Here is a 21,159-nt window from a genome sequence, read left to right on the forward strand (position 1 = left end):
CTGGGTCGCATTGAATGAACGCATTGTTCGGCACCCTTCACCGCCACTCCGCCCTCGTCCACCCTCGACCACTACAGACTTACCCCCTGATTTCTCCTGAGTTGCGGCTGTTAGTCGGCCGCAACCGCAACCCTCCCTCTCCCCTTCTCCTTCTCCGCGACTATTATTATTAGGGCGACAATATCACGTTTTTCGTCTACAGAGTTCGCCTCGACAAAGTTTCTTTTTTTTACCAAAATTCAACGAACACGATGCGTAGGTACCTAGACTGGGAGGGGAAAAAAAACGTAATATCCACGCAGCGTTACATTTGACAGGACTTCTTACCATCGGCTTCATTAGGTTATATACCGAAAGCAATCCTAGTAGAAGTACCGATCGTGTTCAGACCAACGTAGTGCGAGACTGTTTTCAAGTCTTGTAGCCAACAGCATACGTAATATTATACAAGGAATGCTGTTTAAGATTATCCTCTACTGTTAACATTATAATCCAGTGTTGAATCCAGTATGCAAACGACAAACACGCGGTCAACTTTATACCTAGAATTATTTAAAGAGGTTGAAGTTAGTAACGTTACTGTAACGATGCATGTTTAGGAAACATCGTTACTTCGCACCTTAAATCATGATAAACAAAAGCCATATTCTTGAGAGTCGTTCTAAAATTGCACAATGATTGTAAACTTTTCTCTGATGTTTCGTTACACTAACGTTACTAACTTCAGTCTCGCGATTGTTAAACATTCTGTATCGGAGTATTTCTCGTTACAACATAACTTTCGGCTACCCTGATAAAATTTCGTATCTACCAGAGTTTGACTGCGATCTTTTCCATTACTCCGTTCATAACTAAATTCCGTCTTTGAGTAAGTCTTTGCCAAATGTTTTTAACACGCGTTACACCTTGCTGTTTGTAAAATAAGTATTTACGTATTAGATGAACGAACGTAATCTCCGACTACTCCAAACGAATATGGCCACAACTGGTACGTATACATACATACATATATATATATATATATATATATATATATCTACGCTGCAGCAATGTCTGTATACGTATATAACGATCGACAGAAGTGCAATGTAAGAGTATAGTGGATCTGCAAATGATACAATGAGATCAGACTAAGGTGTTTATAAATAGTAGCAGATAGAGGATCGTTGAGCGAGTGTAAATGAAGAGAGTAGAAAATCGTTTGGCCAGTGCCCAAATCTGACCCTCGACGTCACCGGTGACTTTTAACGCTAGGTTCGGTCAAAGGGCAAATAATTGACACCGGTTCAAGAAGAGGACTAAAAGACAGCGACCGAAGCCAGGGTACCTATTTAAACATCTCGTTCGAGAATGCCCGCGAAGAGGTTCGTCTCAAAGTCCTATTTACGGACAGAGCGGATTATTCGTACGTGCGTTACGATCGCACCGCGATACCGTAGCGATAAAAATAAGAAGAAGCTCCCGCGGGGCAAAAAGCGCATCGACCGAACCTCGTCCCCGGACGTGCGTATAAAAATTCCGGGGGCAACGGGGCTTGAGCTAAGACTCGAGGGGCGGAAGGCTGCGACCCGACTGACCCGCGGCCGGTGGCCGGGTCGCCGTCAACCCCAGGAATCCCACCCCGGGGGCGGGTTCGGCCCATTTTTCGCACCCTACTTGACTCGGCGTCGCCATTGGCCGACGCCCTCCGTATCTGACCTGATCCCCGAACCACCCCCGCGCATCTCGTCCTGGCTTCGACCGGGCGACGCGAGGTAAGCTACAACGTTTTGGCCTCCGGAGTGAAGGCGAAGTAGCTGCCGCGCAAATATTTCCAGGAGAATAACGCGTCCGTGACGCCTTGGACTCGAGGAGTTTCGCCTCCACGCGAGAGTTTCGTCGCGCGACGTTTACAGGCGAGCTGTGAAGTCCGCTCGGGCGGAGAAGAGGGGACTAAAACTGTCTTATCAGACTAAATCTGAGCCGTATCGTTGGTACCTACAAAACTCTACGCGTCTACTCGTCTCTCTTAAACATTAATCACTCTGATTTACCCGCTCGGGTCGCATGTTTTTTCGGTTTTTTGTACGCGCCGGTCGCACAACAAGGTAGGTATAATGTAAAACAATGTCTATATATACATATATATATATATCACTTCCTCCTTGCGAGAACGTTATATATATATATATATATATCTTTCGTTAAACGCCTGTAAGCTTCATGGAAGTTTACGTGACGCGGTTTTCGCAATAAGTCACAACACGCCTGTATACATATACAATATACTCGACGATACGATTGTTACGCTCCGCCTCTGAATTAGCGGTTAAAAAAAAAAACCGCACTAAAGGTAAACCAGAGAAAAAGAACGTGGCGGTAATTGTGGAGGAAAGCCTAAGCGACCATAAGTACCATTTTCTCATCTCTTCTTCTCCGCACTGTTAGGTAATAAAACTCGACAAGTCTTTCCGACGTTTAATGTTTCCTCAAAACTCTAGAACTACCGGACCGATTTTTATTCTGATTTTTTCAATCAACAGCTACAACGGCCTGATTTTACGTTATACTTTGTTACAACCGTATCAAAAGTTTTTCAGTTATAACGATATTTCTAAACCAAGTCGGAACGGGACGACACACTTAAGAGAACGCTGACTAATCTCTTACAGACAGAGGTTAGGTTAGGTTTAGGTTAGGTAAGGTTAGGTTAGGTTAGGTTAGTTATCGCCAGTCTTCGTTCAACTATTCTTAACACTGAGCAAAGTTCTTTTATTCCGGTAAAATTTTCATTTTCGACAAATTAATCTTTCGTGATTTTATTTTCCATTCCAAACATCGAACCTTCCAAGTTTCGAGCCCCGATCCCATTTTATTGTATGTTAAATTCGGCCTGTAGCGAAGCAGCGACGAGTTCCCATCGCCAAACGACGAGAGCACGTGTGTTTTTTGTTGATTTTTTTTTTCTACGACCAAACTGAGAGAAATTTCTAGTTCCGGTTACCGCCAAGTCCCTTTGACCATTATCATTTCTCACCGCAATCGAAAAATATAGTTCCAGGTAAAAAACGAAAGTTAGTTTTCTACGCGTTACCGTAAAGTCTGGTACCCGTTGCTACTGTTTCTCACCACGATCGCTGTTGCTATATTTTAACGCTCGTGCAACGATAAATCGACGTCAAAGCCTCGCTTGGCTACAAAAAAAGTCGAGTAAACCTCAGAAACTGATTTCGCAGCAATATCCAAACAGTATTTTACAACGATACCCGTCTCACCGAATTTTCCCAGTTACCGTAAAAAATGAAATCCTCCTCGGCGGCACACCGAGGAGAATCCCTAGTCTCAATTTTGACTCGCGCCCGGTCGAAACGAACGCGTAACGACGCAAGGTGACCCCGGGGGTAGCGTCGGGACCCGAGGAAGAGTCCCCTCGACGAGGTTGGAAGAGAAACGAGACGCGCTCGGAGCGGAGCGGAGGTTGCAGGGAGCAGCGCGGGTCGGCGTTGTCGATTCGTAGGAAGTGAAGTGAAGTGGGTATCGCGGGCATCGCCGGTGGTAAGGGTAGGGCAGGGTCGGAGCCAATGAGAGTTGGCTCGGGGCGAGACCGAGATTCGACCCCACCTTCGGTCGTCATGGAAACCGGTTGTGCCGCGAGAAACCTGCGAGGGTTACGGGTGGTGGGGGGGCCAGGTCGGTGTCAGGGGTCGCCGGTGACGGCAGTCGGTCTTTGGTCGGCCACAAGAATAGTCGTCCTCGAGGTCCCGGTTGTTTTCTTAAAGCCTCTCAAGACAGAGACGGACCGAGGGCTATTAACCGGCCGCGTCCCCGCATTAAGGGTGACATCCCTTTGAAACGGACCTCTTGTACATACTCCGACCGTGTCCTTGACGTCGACGCGATCGTAGAAAGTAACCAACGTTTGCCGGATCGCGAGTAAACGTATCGATGTATAAAATAAACAGCTAAAAAACAGTGTGCGCGGTGCGTTTTTCCTTAAATTCGTGTATTTTCTTTTTTTACGAATAATTCAAGATTTCTTTTTTTTTTTTTTTTAATCGCCTCAGCGCCGTAACGCCAAGTATGTTTTTCGCAGATTTGTCTTTGCTAGTTTCTTTCTCGCTTCTTCCTTTTTTTTTCTTTTTTTTCACTTTTCAAATTTATCGAAGATTTCTTCGAGTTTTAGAGTTTTAACAAAATAGTCGTTCGATTGTTTTTTTTTTTTTTTTTCTTTTCTTTTCTTATCCAACCGTCTCTCTGCTCGTTAAATTTTCTTTCACTTTTTTTTTGCCATCCTACACCGAAAGCGATCGGCGGTGAAAATTTTATACACGCGGCGAGAACGAGCGATGCCGTTCACGTTTAACAGTACAATCAAACTACGCGCGTCACCTGTAACCTTTGGTGTTTTGTTTTTCACCGTTTTACACGCTAATAAACGTTAAACGTACCATCCGCGTTTACCGCTCGTGTCTTGGTTTTAACGAAACCTGTCCTGCGCGCGTGACGTTCACGATAAATAAACCCGGGAAACACGTGGAGTTGCCTCTGTGACAAACGACAGGCCGTCGTTTTGAACACTCCCGCGCAAATAATATACCAGGTTAAATCAGTGTCACCTCCAACCTGTCGTAATAATCGTCCGAGAAAGTTCGACCGGTCGTGATTCCCGTTTCGTTCATTATTACATCCTCCACGATCCGCGTCTGTGTAAAATAATCGTCGAGTTTCCAGGAGACATGCGAAAAAAGAAACACGTCAACGCGCGGTAAGAGATCTCTGGTGAAACATCGATACACGGTGTGAACGAAACGCGTTGCGGAGTAAAGAAAAAAACAAAAAAAAAAAGAAAAAAAAGCAAAAGTGTCCCGAGTGATTTCGCCTATGTGTACACGAGGTTTGTACGAAACGTTCGGAATCGCGGTGGAAGAAGAATAAGAGAAAAGAAAGAAGGAGAAAAAAAAAAAAGTGCATCGTGTGTGATGGAAAATTTGATTTAGGTACTCGAACGTTGCGGTTCGGTTTTCAATTGCAGTGTTTGTTTGTTCCTCGAATCGTATCGTGGAGAAAGTGTTGAAGATATTTCATCGACTTGTAAAGTAACGAGGAAAAATAAAAAATAAAAAAATAAAAAAAAAAAAAAAAACCATCCCCCACCCCCCTGGGTGATAAGAAGGTCGAGGGAACTTTCGTAAAAGCGCAAGGATCGCAAGGGAAGAGGCCGATCGATACCCTCGATCGCGAGGTGCGGGAAGCGCAGTTTTCATCGATCGTAGCCTCGAATTCTTCAGGGTGGTTCGAGGGGGGTCGGGAGGCGCGGACGCCCTGGCGACGGCCGGGGTGGCGTACCCGCCCGCGACGGCGACCCTTTTTCCTGCGCGAGTACCTCCACATACCGAGTTTACCACGTTGGAGCTGGGTTTCTCATCGCGAGGGACCTCCGCCTCTATGGCGTTGGTCGCCCCGCCGCCCTCGTGGGCCTCGCGGGATCCCGGGGCCTCTATAGGCGGGGGGCCCCTGCAGGTGGGGCCCCCCCCGCCGATGCCGCCAACGCACCTGACCCCGTCCGCAACCCCGGAGGACATAACGGCCCTCGTTCCCGTCGGTAGCGTTCTCACCCCCAGGGATCCACTGCCGCCCAGCACCACCCCCGGAAGTCAGGCGAACAGCTCGCAGTCCGGAAGCTCGCAGACCGACAAATCGCCGAATATAGAGTGCGTCGTTTGCGGGGACAAGAGCAGCGGCAAACATTACGGACAATTCACCTGCGAGGGTGAGTTCGATGCGTTGCAGACGATTCGTTTCTTTTTTTTTTTTTATCATTATACGATGTGCGGACGGATAATTTACCGACGGTGAACCAGCGAGCAGCCCGGTTTCGACTGTTTGTCAAACGGACTCTCTGGCGGGGGTGAAAAAAAAAAAAAAACCGGGATTTAACACGATTGGATTGGAATTTTCACCGACGCGAAAATCTTACGATCGTAGAAATTAGAAATGCGGAAACTTCGAGTACGGAAAATTTAATGTGTGGCAAATCGAAGTACCGAAAGACAAAATGCGTGTTATCCGTAGGAATTGTGACGATTCTATTCAACAGTTTGGCGTTCTACGTTTCAACCATTCTAATCTTATGCCTCTCCGTACTTCGACTTTCGCCATTTTTAAATTCTGTGTATCAAGTTTTCCCTTCTTTAAACCCAATTTTTGTACTCAATTTCGGACTTGAACGTCGGATGATAACGTTCTTAAATATTGGTACCAAAAAATATTCTATGTAAATCCTCGACGCCTCTTTTTTTTCACGGTATATTTTTGCATACACCTGTTATCGCCGAAACGAAATTACTCGATGGAACGGAAAATTTTAGTGTTATTAGCTTGTGATCACGGCGCGAAAATTTTACAACATTCTTTGTACGTTGAAGCTCCGCTTTAACAGGCTCGCCAAACGTTCGCCGTTGCAGTTGTCACGTTTTTGAAAATATCTTCGATTAGCTGCTTCGTTCAGATTTAAATTCGATTGACAAATCTCGCGACGTGGTTTTTGTAAGATCTGTGCAAAGTCACGATCAATTCCTCGTATCGTTTACACCTAAAAATATGTTTCCAATGCGGTTACATACAATATGAAAAACATCCTGAAACAAGCGTAAAATTGTTTCTCCTCAAATGCGCGCTGCCTGATAATTGTGAACAATTATATTTAATTTCGGGAAATATTCGTTTTACAATATTTTATCCGCAATCTCTAAAATAGCAAACGACTCGGAGAGTTCAGGTTTCAAGGTTAGTTCGAGTATCTCTGTTGCATTAGTTAACGCTCAATGATATCATTTTTTATCGAAAAAATCGGCCAAATCTTTATACTTGATGCGGATAACTGCAGCATATCAACCAAGTTCTTTATTCTCTGCTTGAGTAGCACCGGAACAAACGGTCTTTTCTTTTCAGAACTCGTGTAGCCGGAGCGCGGTAAAGAATCTGTCAAAGAAAACGTTTGAAGGAAAGATTCGTAAAAAAATTAAAAAAAAAAAAAGGAAACTAGAAATTTTTACTTTAACGTGTCACATCACCTAAAAAATTCACCGAATAATGATCATCGAGGTAATGATAATGTGCTAAAATAGTGTGATCAATAAATTTCACGTAAATCATAAATTTCCAACCCTTATTACACTCTTCCTTTTAAACTGGTTGTTCGATAATTTCTTATTTTTTTTTTTTTCTCGAATTGAAGATACGCGTAAGTTCAAAAAAAAAAAAAAAAACAAAAACCGAAAAACAAGAAGAAAAAAAATCACGCAAATTTTAAACGGTTATATCTACCTAAACCTCAATCAATATAACCGTATAATAATCGAGTGACAAAAATAAGTTGCGACAAAGTTTGATAACCCGATAAAATGATCGATTAAAAATCGACGCTAACGAAACTTCGTTTATCTATTTATGTGATAATGTGGTCGAGGTATGAAAAAATTTTTTCATCATCATACACCGTAGAAACCGACCGCGAGATTTCGTTGCACAATAGCGATACACGCACCCTGAATACCGGATAGGGAAATAAAGGGTAGAAGGGTAAATATCCGTCTAAAGATCCAGACCAGTTTTTTCTTTTTCTTTTTTTTTTTTTCTTCTTCGTACCATTCTCTCGGCACCGCGCAGTAGTAATAATAGGTTAAAAGTCCGAGGACGAGGATCAGAATTGACGTAGAATTTCTACCTGTTCCCCAATTTGTCACTTCGCCATGTATGCCCCGGAGCTCATTCGCATTTGAATGCACCTCGACACCTAATTCGACCCGTCAAGGTTCGGGGGTTGAGAAGTTGCATGCGGCGTGCATTAATTTATTCAAGGCGTGAATATACACCGCGTGTTCACGACTCACGTCTCAAAAAAACAAAGAGGCGCCATTAATAACCCGCTGGGAGCGAGTCGGGTTGGATGGTAGCTTAAAGGTGGGTAGGTATGCAAGGTTCAACATTTTTACATCTGTTAAGGGTCTAATAACGATGTAATCACCGGCGCACTTCCTTTTTCCTCCCGCTCGACGTCCTTCTTCTTATTTTATTCATCCCGTCTCATCTTCGCTTCTTATCCCGCACTAATTCCGCTGCCGCAGCGATGTCGTCAATGAGATTAATCACTCTATGAGTGACGAGCTACGCACGTTGCAATTAGCCGTGATACAAGTAAATCAGAAGTGAACGCGGAATAGAAAAAATAGTCGTAACCGAGAGCGAGGGGGAAAGAAAATCAAATCCTGAAGAAATCGAGAGAGAGATTTTTTTTGTAGCTTCCTAACTTCTACTTGGCAGAAATTACGTATATTCTATTTCCGAAGGATACTCGAAGATGGCGTAAAACATTGCAAGTAATCGAAATCTTTCTACGAGACAAACTTGTGTGGGAAAAAATTCTATTCCGCTTTGTCCCAAAAATATATTTAGAACGAACCGTTGACGTAATCCAGTATTATTATTTTACGTGGATAAAAAATTCCACGATTCAAATTCAATGAAAATAATTAACTCTCGGTAAAAGGTATTGTGAAAAACAATTATTATACACTGAGAAAAATTTTATTTGTTACAGGAAAATACTTTCCTGTAAACAATATTTTTCGATTGTATTAAAAAATGAAAATAATTTAAAAAAAAAAAAACTGAGCGGTGTATCAAAACTGTAAAATCGTACTCAAAATGACGGTATAATTTTCAAACGTTGTCACAAAAGTCAAGTGTCCAAATCGTCTATCCGTCGATAAATTGTCCGCGCTTTTAATTTTTTTTAAATACCGACAATGATTTACACTCGGAAACAACGACCGTATACGTACAATAAGAAAAATACTACACGACTCGGTATTCAGTTTGACAAACAAGCGATATTTTACGCGGGGGAGTGACGCAGCAAAGTTAGCCGAGAATATACGCGCGTCATTGATGGAGGTAGGTGTATAATATATATATATATATATATATATATCCGATCAGTAGTGTTCGCGAAAACGCGGTGAATTATTTATCGCGTGTAACAAGAAGTATAGAGGAAGTGGTTCGGAGTGTGTGAGTGCTACAGAAAAGTGCTTGGCGGCAGCTGCCTAACGAAGAAAAACGCGTCGCGACGGTGAGCAGAAAATTAGGGACTACGGAACGGGAAAAAGGACGGAGTCGCGTTTAGACGGAAGAAGACAAACTCGGGGAGGCATCGACCGATATCCTTGTTAATGGGAATCTACCGCCGGTCGCACACACTTGCCCGAGATTCTCTCTCTCTCTCTCTCTCTCTCTCTCTCTCGGCGAGAGGAAGATCAGGAATTATTTCTTCCTCCTCCGCCGCTCCGTCCCTTCATCCTTACACGCCCTATTATCCCGAATTACTCCTTATTGATACCAGATTGGCGTTGTAATTTATATCTCACGAGTGATTTAGTGCGTGGTTCGACGTGATTAATGCCCTCAACCCCCCGTGATCTCAACGCTACGAATTATTCACTATCAATCCCGTTGTATACATGCTCCTACTTTCAGAGCTTTTCTTTTTTTCGTTACGAATTTCATTCGCTCCCTTTCTTTCCTGGCGTGCGTAAGGCCGGGCTTTTTCCGAAAACGTAATCTGCGACTTTCCACCGATGCGCTTGAAAGAATGATTTTGCGAAAAATGATCGTTCTACGTTAAGTGGAAGATCGCGTCCGGTTGATTTTTTTCACTTTTGTACAATTTTTCAACATTTACTTAGTATCGTGAGTAAATTTAATTTTTTTCATTGCTGGCATCGATCACAATATCAATTCACGTCGCAAAGAAGACCCGCGATTGTAAAATATCAAGTATCAGATTGATGTTTGCGAAGCGTATCCTGACGACCTTTTCGTTATTAATTCAATCTCATAAAATATTTATAATTTGATACGAACTTTTAATTCAGGCGAACAAGATTCCGGGACGATGTATCGTTGTGTTATGGATCCTGATCTTCGGGTCGAGTATAAATGCCAGGAAAGAAGTAATAATTGAAATGCTGCAACGTGTTGAAAAAGTGAAAAACCAAATGAACGCGATCTTACACGTACCGTAGAACGCTCATCTTTTCACAAAATCTTTCTTTTGACTTGAACAAAATTTTTTAGGGGATGCCACCGTGGAAAATGGTGAATTATTTTTTTCCGAATCACCTTACAGCTTCGTGTGATATATTTATAGTTGAAGTTGTTCGTGCAGTCCATGATGAGTCGACGAAAATCCAATGAGGTCATTGGTGTACCTATACGTATATGTATAGCGGTATTTATTAACATTCGTGATGAAATGTCTGATGCAATGATTACGCATGAACAAAAAAAAAAAAAAAAAGTCATACAATGGTATAAAAATCTCGTCAATTCGTCGTCGGTACATTTCTACATTATACATACATATACATATGTGTATACATATATTTGCAAAGGATGAAATTCACCGACATTTGTCGCAGCGTTTCTACAACACCGGGACAATTGTGCAAATCTTCTTCATCGATAGATCGCAAGCGTAAGAAGAAAATATTTAAAACCATAATTTTCAAACGACATTAAATCTCGATTCGAAACAAAACAGAGAAACGTAATTTGATTTACAATAAATTAATGCAGAGTATTTGAATTTACGATCGGGCAAACGTAAGCGACACAATTAGTTTTTTTCTTCGCCCATACGCGTCGTGATTCGTAAAATTTTTTTAATCACCCCAAAGCGCATGCCGCAATGAAGCGCAATGAGTCGTAATTGTTTGTAATTTTTCGCATAAGAATACTCCGGCAGGTTTCACCTTTTCGCTCCGACACCAGTTGGTATTTAGATCCTGACGACTGATGGTATCCTTAAAAAATTTTACGCGGTTAAGTCACGCGTGTTCAAGTACGGATACAACATGTGTGTATACATGTACGCATGTAATACGCACGCTGCATGATGAGAGCATGAGATGCAAACGAGGAAAAAGAGAAGCCTGTCTAAGCTGACGCAACGAACCAACTCTCGTGTATGCATGACAAATCATCGCGTTGCGTGTACCTTGTACTTGAATAAAGGAAGAAATAAAAAGAAATTACAAAAACAAAAAATAAACAAAAATTAAAAAAAAAAGAAACCATGCCAGTCTCCGAGGATTTTTGTCAAGTGCGCTAGAAGCTTTGGGCGATTTGGAATGATAATGCGCGCGTGTGTGTATTTTATTTTTTTTTTATTCATTTCTTTTTTTCTCTCGTAAGAAAGTTTTTCATGCTTCTGTGCTGTTCGACACCGAAACGTCGACAGAATATAATGGCTACTTGTCTACGGGTTGTTCGACTCTTTTTTTATTTTTTTTTTTTTCTCATATCTCAGACTCGCGATTTACATTTCGCCCGATCGAATCCCGCAGAAACAAAGAATCTCAATATCACCAGGGTAACGAAGTATGTGAAAATAAGAAAGCTCGCAGCACGTGTCCCATAGTTTGAAATCCACTAAAAGCTTTGTATTTCAACGCTAAGCGCGTGCAGCCTTTGATTATGGCATACAAGTGATGATAAATTATTGAGAATGTGAGACGCCGGTGAGTCACCGTCGCTTCTTTGCTAACCTGCTGCATATACCGGGACAATCTCTTGAAACTATACATATAATGCGCATGCGCGAGTTTTATCGGCTGCACGGGCAGGCTGGCCACTCCGAGTTTCAGCTGTCAAACCCTGTTTCTGGCGTCGATGTAGTTCATACGAATTTTTAAGGTTAGAATCTCAAACAGTCGAGATAGTGACTCGGAAAGTTGATGCTAATGCTCATTGAAAATTGGCTTTATTCGAAAACATCGCCGCGGGGCGATTTCACCGACCAATGAGATTGAATTATTTGGCGCATGCGCATTGTATGTATAGTTTCAAGAGATTGTCCCGGTATGTGCACGATGCGTGAGCGCCACGTAACGTACACGCGTACGTGAAAATATATCATACGGAGGGTGTTGGGACGAAGAGAGAAAGAGAGAGCGAGAGAGAGAGAGAGAGAGTGCGTGTAACGCACATTGTGTGTATACCCGGTGACAATCTGGGCCACCCCTCAATCAGTCGGTCGCATCGCGAACAACCGCGGTTTGACAAATTGACGATAATTCGCGATCGTTTGACATCGGTTGACATCAAAATCAATCCGGCTACGTAATAAAGTGATCGCCGACAATCAGCATCGTTGTGCCAATGAGCGTCGAAATGTTCCTACAACACGCCACCGATGCGCATCGGTGTATTATGGAAAAGCACCTACATAGGGATATACTATACACGTATATACACTGTCAGAAAATTCACGGCGTCGATAAAAGTCCGCAACGATTAATGTCAAATTAAGCATCATCGGTGTAAATCGTTCGATTCTTGACACCTTGACACTTGGTATTAAAATGAATAAAAAAAAAAAAAAAAACGGTGCGGACTTCTATCACTGAGAGAAATCTTTAGTTCCGGTTACCGCTCGGTCCTTGACTATTTTCATTTTTTACCGCAATCGAAAAATATAGTTCTTGATAGAAAGTGAAAATTAGTTTTCTAGATGTTGCCGGAAAGTCTGGTATCCGTTACTATTCTTTGTCATTACGAGCACCGTTGCTATATTTTCTTGCAACTGTTGCGAAAATTTAATGCTCGCGCAACGATAAATTGACGTTTAAGCCTTGTTTAACTAAAAAAGTTGAGTAAATCGAACAAACTGATTTTGCGTTGCAATAACGAAAAAAGAATCGACGATAGCGCAAAATGTTTAGGCGTACCTCGTTTTTCGTAATTCCAACAATATTCAAACAGTTTTTTTAACGATACTCGTTTCACTGAATTTTTCTAGTTACTGTGACAAAAGAGATTTTTCTGTATTTAACACCGTATTTCTCTACAGTGTATGCTGAAACTCTTCTGATTGATAATTCAATATAAAACGTCAAACTTTATAGCGAAGAATGTGTTTAAATCAGAGGTTAGAAGGCATTGTACGTAAAAACTTGTGAATTTAATCGAATTAATTTTGGCATAAATATATATATATATACCTATAAAGTATACGAAACATATAATTAATAATAACGTGTATCTAGTAATCCGTATTTGAAAATCAAACAATCTATAGTGAGCATTCAGGGAGGGAAATCGTTTCCTTTTTGGTTTTGTGGTTTGATATTTGCTTTTTATGGGAGAAGGTTGACTCCTGCGAGAAAAACGAACCTTCTATCGAAGTGTGGTGAAAAGAATGTTTCGATTTATTCGTTCGCGACTCTCTGCCGCAAACGGAATCGTTACAATACTCCTCGAAACTCGGTACTCCGAATATCCCCGAGGGAGTTTTCGGACCCGAGGTAGGAATGGTGCAATTATACCGAAACTGTAGAAAACCGTCCATAAATTAGTAACCCCAAGTGGGTATAAAACGCGGTGTACAAATTGAAATCGACCGTTTCAACAGTCTTCGAGTATCCCCTTATCCTCAGTCTCGTCCATTGTGCGAAGAAGAAGCCGAGTAGAAATTTATCGCATCGTGATTACGATCGTCGTCATTGTTGGCCCGACACCGGTGTAGTAAAACTGAAAAATTATTGATCCGTGAGTACGAAAGGAGCGTAAAAAAAATTCTCAACCGAACCGATCGAGAAACTTACCCAAGTAGTATCAAGACCAGTTTTCTGAGACACGGAGCAAGTACAACAGCGCCGTTTCACTTTTCCCATGGGCACTTTTAGCCAAGGGTCATTCTTCGGCATGAAAATCCCGGTTATTTGCCCACTTCGGTTGGATTTGTTTGTATAATAAGCGTTGCGGCAGCGGCTCTACTCCTCGGTCGGTGGCGTACGTATAAAGATCGGATTTAGGGGTCGGGGACAAAAAGTTAAAAGGGTGGCCGGTTCTGGAATCGGGCCGTTATGCAAGATGACCACCGAGCCTCGGACCTCGCTTGGGATACCTTGAGCTTAGGTATAAGACACCGCACAATACGGTGAATGGAGGAAGGAACCGGGAACCGGGAACCGGGAACCGGGAACTGGGCCCGTCTGCCACACGGCTCGCTGCGCCGGGTCATTAATCAAAATATTTCGACTTGTCATTAAGGCGACCCTCTATACTTACAGTCACCCCTGTACTACCTCGTACCGACTCAAGCCATAACTCCGTCGAATCGACGCGTTTTATTCGAGATTTATTGGCCTCGGAACCTCGCGGCTTGACCGTGTGAAAAACTTTGGCTACTTTAGGTACCAATGGTTACTTGTGTTGGCGTATTTCGCCACTGTTTATTCTCAACCGCTTCAACGGTCAAAGCAGTGCAATTTTTTCAGCAGTATAGATAAAGTCGTGATTCTTTACCGTCCTGCACCTTTTACGAAGTTTGGTAGCTTCCTCGTTTCGGAAAAGTACAGACTCGAGCATTCGCGAGATTTCAAGAAAACATTCAAAGTTCAAGTGGTCAAAAGTCCTGAACATACTTTGACGTATCCACGAAGTAGAACCATTCCAAATCCACTTTCGTGTCTGGTCTCAGAAACCGAACTGCTCTCACAATGGAGCCGCAAGGTATAACGAGCAATCGAGACGTTGATAAGTCGAGTCCAGGTTTGAGGTCGTAATAAAAATGGTTCGGTTTCCGCCGAGCCAACGGCACTAAATCAGACGTGTATTATACAGCCGAAGCAAGCTGCCGGAATGAATCTGGAAGCCGTGAACAGCCCGAGAACTAGAACAGAGCTTTCGATCTCGGAGGGCGGTCTACAGCGGGTCCGGTCGGGTCCGGCAAAGATTCCAAATAAGGTTTCCATAACGGCGGTACAAGGTCCGGTTGACTCCTGCAGTGCGATATGCGATCCGGCGCGAGTTTGCCAGTTGCTGAGGGCACCTAGAGCGGCGGACATTAATCTACCGATTACAGAATCCTGGGACCTCCTCTTCGACGTACTCTGATCCCAACACGACTTCACCGCTATCCGTGCAGATACGAACGAGCAGCAGCCGGCTACACCCGAAACCCTTCGTCGGACATTTACACCGACAATGATCAGCTCAAAAGCAATTTACCCGAACCAATAGTCCTCCACTTTTAACCGAGTACAATCACGCCAAGCTCTTTACGAACCGTTTTGATTTAGAGCGGATCCTATCTCTTCCAATTGCGTAGGTACTGGTAGACTTTTGTATCTTGATATCCGTCTCTCGGTTTAGGTCAAAAAAATTACTCCGCGCGTATCGGATCAAGGTTTTCAAGATCCTTTCGTCGATGTTTCGCGTTTCGTCATTGGTATCCACGTACGTTGCTTTCGAAACTAGGAATACCTACGTCTAGAAATCAAAGAGATGTCGTTACGCGTTATACCTACTGCATCGGTATTGCTAGCCAAATACTTCCAATTAAGTATCTTGACGAATCGTCTGAGCGTCGATGATTAATCGACCTCACGGAAGACTGAAAATTGTAACACCTCCTGCGTAGATCCTTCAAAGTTTTCTCTTCTCATTGACGGTGAAAAATTAACGCCAGCAACCCCGATTTGTTCTCTAGTTTATAGCACATCGTGAAATAATACCAACGTCGCGCCTCTATAGCCTCGCCACGAATCACGGATTTGATCATTTCAGACCACCGAGGCTCTCCGATGTTAGTCGAGACGTCTCGATGTACTATAATTATCACTAACCGAGCTCCATATACAACGTCCTCTTTTTATTACGAGCCTACGATCCGGGTTTTTAGATGAAGTATGAGGATAGCCAGTTGATACTCCTTGCAAGGGTACCGCCCAACCCGTCCGGCGTCCCGTCCCGGGGTCCTCGAGAGCTGTCCTGGCGGTCCTGCGAAGAGCTCGCTGCTCTACCCCGTACCTGTTGGACGGTCTCGGAAATGATCCTGAACGCGAGCCGCATAAAGCGGTGCTTTGTTTCACACGCTGGTTCAGCCCTAACCTGTTATTACGCCTTTCTCGTAGCGACCCCCCCCCCCCCCCCCCAGATTCGATTCGAAACCTGGTCCAGGTCCTGTACCCGTGTCTCCGGCATCGCAGGAGGGATGAAAGAGGAAAACCGATATCTCGATCGAAGTAAACCGGACGTCCGACATTCATTCGTCGGCGGATGAATCCCGATCCGCGTACAAAAATGTATCGCTTTTCTCCCATGAGTTGTGCGGTAACAAATCGAGGGTACACCGTAAAGCACGTTTCCCAAAGAATTCTGTCCGCCTGTTTTTATTAGGAACCAACGGACAAAGAGGCGAACGTTGCCGAGCAGCCAGGGCAGCAGAGTTGCTTAAGAATGTCCGCTGGCTCGATCATAGTAATTACGTGGCCCAGGTAAACTAGTGCTTAAGACACGGGATATTATTTGTCCTGGATTATACATTTACACGTCCCCGGATACACCGACTCGCGGTCGTCTCGAGATAAGTATCTTATCCGTTGTACGAGCTCTCCTCGTCGTTGAAACGGAGCGGTTAGAAGGCGGTGCGATATGTCTGGTAGAAGAAATAAAAAAAAAAAAAAAATATGTACCGCTCGCGACATTGCCGATGGAGTAAGGCAATTGACACGCTGCACCGAAGAGGTTAAAGTTCTGCATAAATATGGCGAGACGTTTGACTGGTGAAACGAGACGGCGGAAGGGGAATCCAGAGGATGCCACACGGACACCGTGTTGGTTATACGCTACGGCGTAGGAAATTCAATTCTCGAATTGCGGTCTGAGATACTCTACGGGGCTTCTCTCGGTCTCTTATTCCCCAGCGAGTCTTATACTTACTTAGTGAGACTTACGTCTTGCCCCACTCCAAACGAAGAAGCCAGACATCCATGCCCGCAGGCTAATCGCGCTAATGAGATCATATTGTATTATTTCGTCTTTGCTAATCCTTATTAATCTCATTTCTAACTACGAGACGGCACATCGGAGAAATCCTCCTTAGACGTGCATACGTTGTTAGGTAGGTAGGTAGGAAGGTACCTTCCACTCCGTCACTTTTTCACTCAGGTACATCAGCGGTATCATCCTCCATACATTATCACGTTTGCATTGAACGTTGGCACCGAAATTAATTATTGTCAAGTCGACGGCTCGCCGCTGGCTCTGCTGCCAGGTGACTTTTCACACCGATGTCTTGTACCCGTAGTACGTATTATACATACCGGGACAATCTCTTGAAACTTGAAAATCAACAGCGCGTGCGCCAAATAATTCAATCTCATTGGTCGGCGAAATCTTCCCGCAGCGATATTTTTGTCTGCGATGCAGACGAGCCAACGTACGCAAAATGTGAACGTTTGAATTTTCAAAGAGCGTAAGCATCAAGTTCCGACCGTTCTTTAAAGAATCAACTTTCCGACCCGATAACAAATGCTTTCCAAAACCTCTCCGAGTCACGACCTCAATTATTTTGAGATTCTAACCTCGAAAATTCGTATCAACTGCATCGCCGTCAGAAACAGTTTGACAGCTGAAAACTCGGGATGGCCAGCCTGCGCGAACAACCGATAAATCTCGCGCATGCGCGGTCGATTATCAAGTTTCAACAGATTGTCCCGGTATACATCTACACCTACCATAAGGCGATTCTTCGCTCGCAGCGCAGAGCAACGCCATTCGCAAACCGTGTAATGCAATGCGTGTACCCGCGTTTTAATACCACGATGTTGGTGGACGTGGGGAGTGTGCTGGATGGTGTATCCTCGCGCTCCTCAAGGAGACGTAGAATTAACGTTGCTTGCCCGAACGCATCCTCTGTGACCAATTATCTCGCTAACGAACCCCGCGCGGCTCTATATTGTTGCCCCGTAGAAACGGCCGCTAATTAATTATAACAATGTCGTTAATTTTACGCGCTCGACTCGAAACGTTACTGACCGCGTCGGCCGCTCGCTTCCCTCCCAGAGTTCCTTCCTGCTCACCTCTTCGCCCCCCACCGCCCGCTCACTTACTCCTACACACTCCTTCTTCTTCTTCTTCTTCTTCTTCTTCTTACTTCTATCCCCGTTACACAATCTTGTCTTTCTTTCGACTAGTGTTTTAACCCCCACAGAGTTCACACACTACCGGGGTATTCGAATCCCTCATCATTTCTAACCCCAACACCTCTGCATGCTTCATCTTCCCACATGACACTGGAGCATGTTCCAAAGGATACCGCTGGTGCGAAGAATTCGTCATAGCACCCTTACTCGGGATGAAAAATTTTTGTACTTTCACCGCGAACGTCGACCTGCAAATATACGTCATAATGACGTCTGGGTTTCTTCTTCTTCTTCTTCTTCTTCTTCTTCTTCTTCTTTTTCTTACCATCGCACCAGATGCTTTTCCTGTCTTCCTGCATTTCCTATCTTTGCTACCGTAGTGACGATTGGACCGGTCGTTTTACGGTCCCTTCCTTAGACTGCTCTTACGACTTTAAGTATCACCAAAGCACCAATGTAGCATCTCGGAAGCGTGTATAGACGCGTCTTTGTGTTCGTCGGGTACGAGGAATCGATGGGCAAACGTCAGTTCTAAAAATAATGAACTTGTCCTGCGCGTGGAGTCTTCCTCTTCTACTTCTACTTCCAGCGCAACGCTTACAATACCCACCTGTATACCACCTACCACCACCACTGATACTCAGGAGAGGCGTATAAGAGGATGAGAAATATAAAATAAGAAAAAAAAATTCATTAACGTCACGTCCCGTTAGTGGTTACCTATCTACGCGGAATATAATGGAGATTCAAGCCAGCCAGCCAGCCAGCCAGCCATCCAGGCAGGCTATCTTCTCTCGTTATTATAGCCACGGCAATCACTAACCAGCCGGCTTCTCCGATCGGATCGTGTTTCCGAATCAACGTTGTACACAATATACAGCCTCTCGCGTGGTCCTTGCCGCTTAACACCATCTCCAAGTAATTCGTCTATCAGAATTCATCTCCGAGACACTCGTCGCCGAAACCAAATGCTCACCTCGATTAATCGGGATCCAGAAAGAGTTAATTACACTTCGGTGCTCGATCATGCAGCGCGAACGAAAGTCACCGTTGCAGGAATTGCAACGAGTTATATTTATCCATCTGTTATACCTACCGAGTAGTCCATGACTCGAGCGAGTATAATGCATCGAGTTGCCAAGGACATTGATCCTAATCGGCAAACTAATGGGTCGCCAAGCGCGCCCCTCGTCCTGGTACCGGCACAGTGCTGAGCAAGAAGCGAAACGGTTACAGCCATCCAGCAAGTCAGCCATAGCCACCTCGACGCAAATCAGTTTGCGACAGGCGTACCATACGCGAATATACCGTAACCGTAGCCCGTAACTACTGCATCCCGGTTTGCCATTATAATAAACATGACCTATTAAAATTAAATCAACTTCTCATTAGAATCATATAAATATACCTATACTGCCGTAATAATCGTTCTCTCTCCCCCCCCCTCTCAGCAGATTTACTCGGACTTATAATGTAGTCTTATTCGCGCCTTCCTTACACGCTACCCAATTACTTTTTTCTCCTCATATTTTACCGGTGCGTTAAATTTATCGGCCCGTTTCTCATCGCAAACAAATTGGCCGATGCAGGAAAGAATGATTAATACCATCTCGTAGATTTTCAACTTTAGAAAACGAAGCTCAACCGCTTAACGGCTTACCAAGAGAAACACGTACCGAAGTGATAATCCGCGTCCTTTGTTCATACGTTAAATACAGTGAATTCTCGCCAAATCGTATGACTAATCGGACGTGGAACGTTTATGACGCGGAGTTACCGCGATTGCTTGATAACTTGAGCTCCTACTTATCGTCCACACCGATGTTCGATGCAACAAACGATCTATCGGTAATTTTCAACTTCCGCCAGTTGAATTCCATCATCGAGACAAAATAACCCCACACTTCTCTCACCGTTCGCAATGAATTCTGAAACGATGAACTTGCGTTCGAAATAGGCATCCTCCGACAGTTAGGTCGATATTTGCGGTCTCCGCATCGATTTCTCAACAATGAGCAACAAACGACGCGGTAAAACTTCAACGACGGGCCAATAATACGTACGAACACTCGTGGAAGGTCCGTAATGCCGATCGAGTGCGAACGATGTAACAGTATCCGAACTGCACTTACTGCTCGGAATCAGTGACGTTGCACCCACATGGAGAATGGGTTGCAAAACGACTGACTGACCGCACGGCGCGTCGCTTAATGCCCGTGTAACGATGTAATTTGTAGTTATGGCTACTTCTTTCCGTCGGCGCGCGACGTTTTCAATCGAAATCCTCCCAACCCTTCGAGGCGGAGGAAGCAGGGCAAAATTCCCCGGGACGCATGCGCCAGCGGCAATAAGTCCAGGACCATATAGACGTGCTCGACGACTCCCCGGGACAGAAACAGGACATGCGCATGCTAGACACCCGCTACATTCGTCTTCTTCGGTGTCTTTCCCAGTTCTTCTTCATCATCTTGTTCACCGAAAACGCCAACGGTTCGCAGTAAAATCGGCTTCGTATTTCACGCTCGTTTTTCAATTAGTAATTGCGTACTGCAATTTAACTACGAATTACTTCAAGTTTGGTACAGGTTTCGGCACTGTTCAATAGTGAGTCGATGGTATTCGCTGTCTTCGTTAGTTTTCACATTCGCCGTTTTGTACGAGCTGTATACTTCGTCAGAGGACAGTGATCGTAAACTGTAGAAATACTGCGGTAGTTTTCCAGTGCGATTTGTCGGGCGATGATACGCGAGTGGAAAATTTACGGCTGTGGCTAGATCGAATTACACCAACGAGTGACAAACTTCGTACAAATCCACTGTATACGTTTTCAAAACGCCTATGTATAATAAATCTGGCGATTTAACTGACGGATTAAAATTTACGTCGAACTGTAACAAAAAATGAAAGAACACCTTGTTCTTAACGTTGAATTTCTTGATTCAAAACGCTTATTTACGTATGTGCCAGGCAATTTTTGTTCTACATCCAAGTCTCGCGTCAGGGTTAAAAAAATACACAATGAGTAAGATTCGAATTTAATGGCAAATCCGAAGATCAGATGTTATCGTTGCGTCAGGATAGTTTGAATTCAATTGCCGATAGGCACGTACTATCTTTATATTTGGAAATGAAAAATTTACGTTTACGTTCCAGACCTGATATATTTTGGCTCAAGAGAATTCTAAAA

General features: G+C 43.9%; 2 protein-coding genes across 9 annotated transcripts in view; one reads left to right on the plus strand and one right to left on the minus strand.

Annotated features, from left to right (window-relative positions):
- LOC124306054 (GPI mannosyltransferase 2) overlaps positions 1-21,159 on the minus strand; it is a 205,076-nt gene that overhangs the window by 63,278 nt on the left and 120,639 nt on the right. The gene's annotated exons all lie outside the window — the stretch shown is intronic.
- The window catches only part of LOC124306056 (steroid receptor seven-up, isoforms B/C), a 98,529-nt gene continuing 81,060 nt past the window's right edge, over positions 3,691-21,159 (plus strand). For 2 of the 3 annotated variants that reach the window (XM_046766178.1, XM_046766179.1), the window contains exon 1: positions 3,691-5,749. In XM_046766178.1, coding sequence (XP_046622134.1) covers positions 5,425-5,749 — 325 coding nt within the window. In that variant the 5' untranslated portion in view covers positions 3,691-5,424. The remainder of the gene's footprint in view (positions 5,750-21,159) is intronic. The other variant, XM_046766180.1, reaches the window with a different exon arrangement.

The sequence above is a fragment of the Neodiprion virginianus genome, chromosome 5 (assembly GCF_021901495.1).
Source record: "Neodiprion virginianus isolate iyNeoVirg1 chromosome 5, iyNeoVirg1.1, whole genome shotgun sequence".
In the NCBI taxonomy this organism is placed as follows: domain Eukaryota; kingdom Metazoa; phylum Arthropoda; class Insecta; order Hymenoptera; family Diprionidae; genus Neodiprion; species Neodiprion virginianus.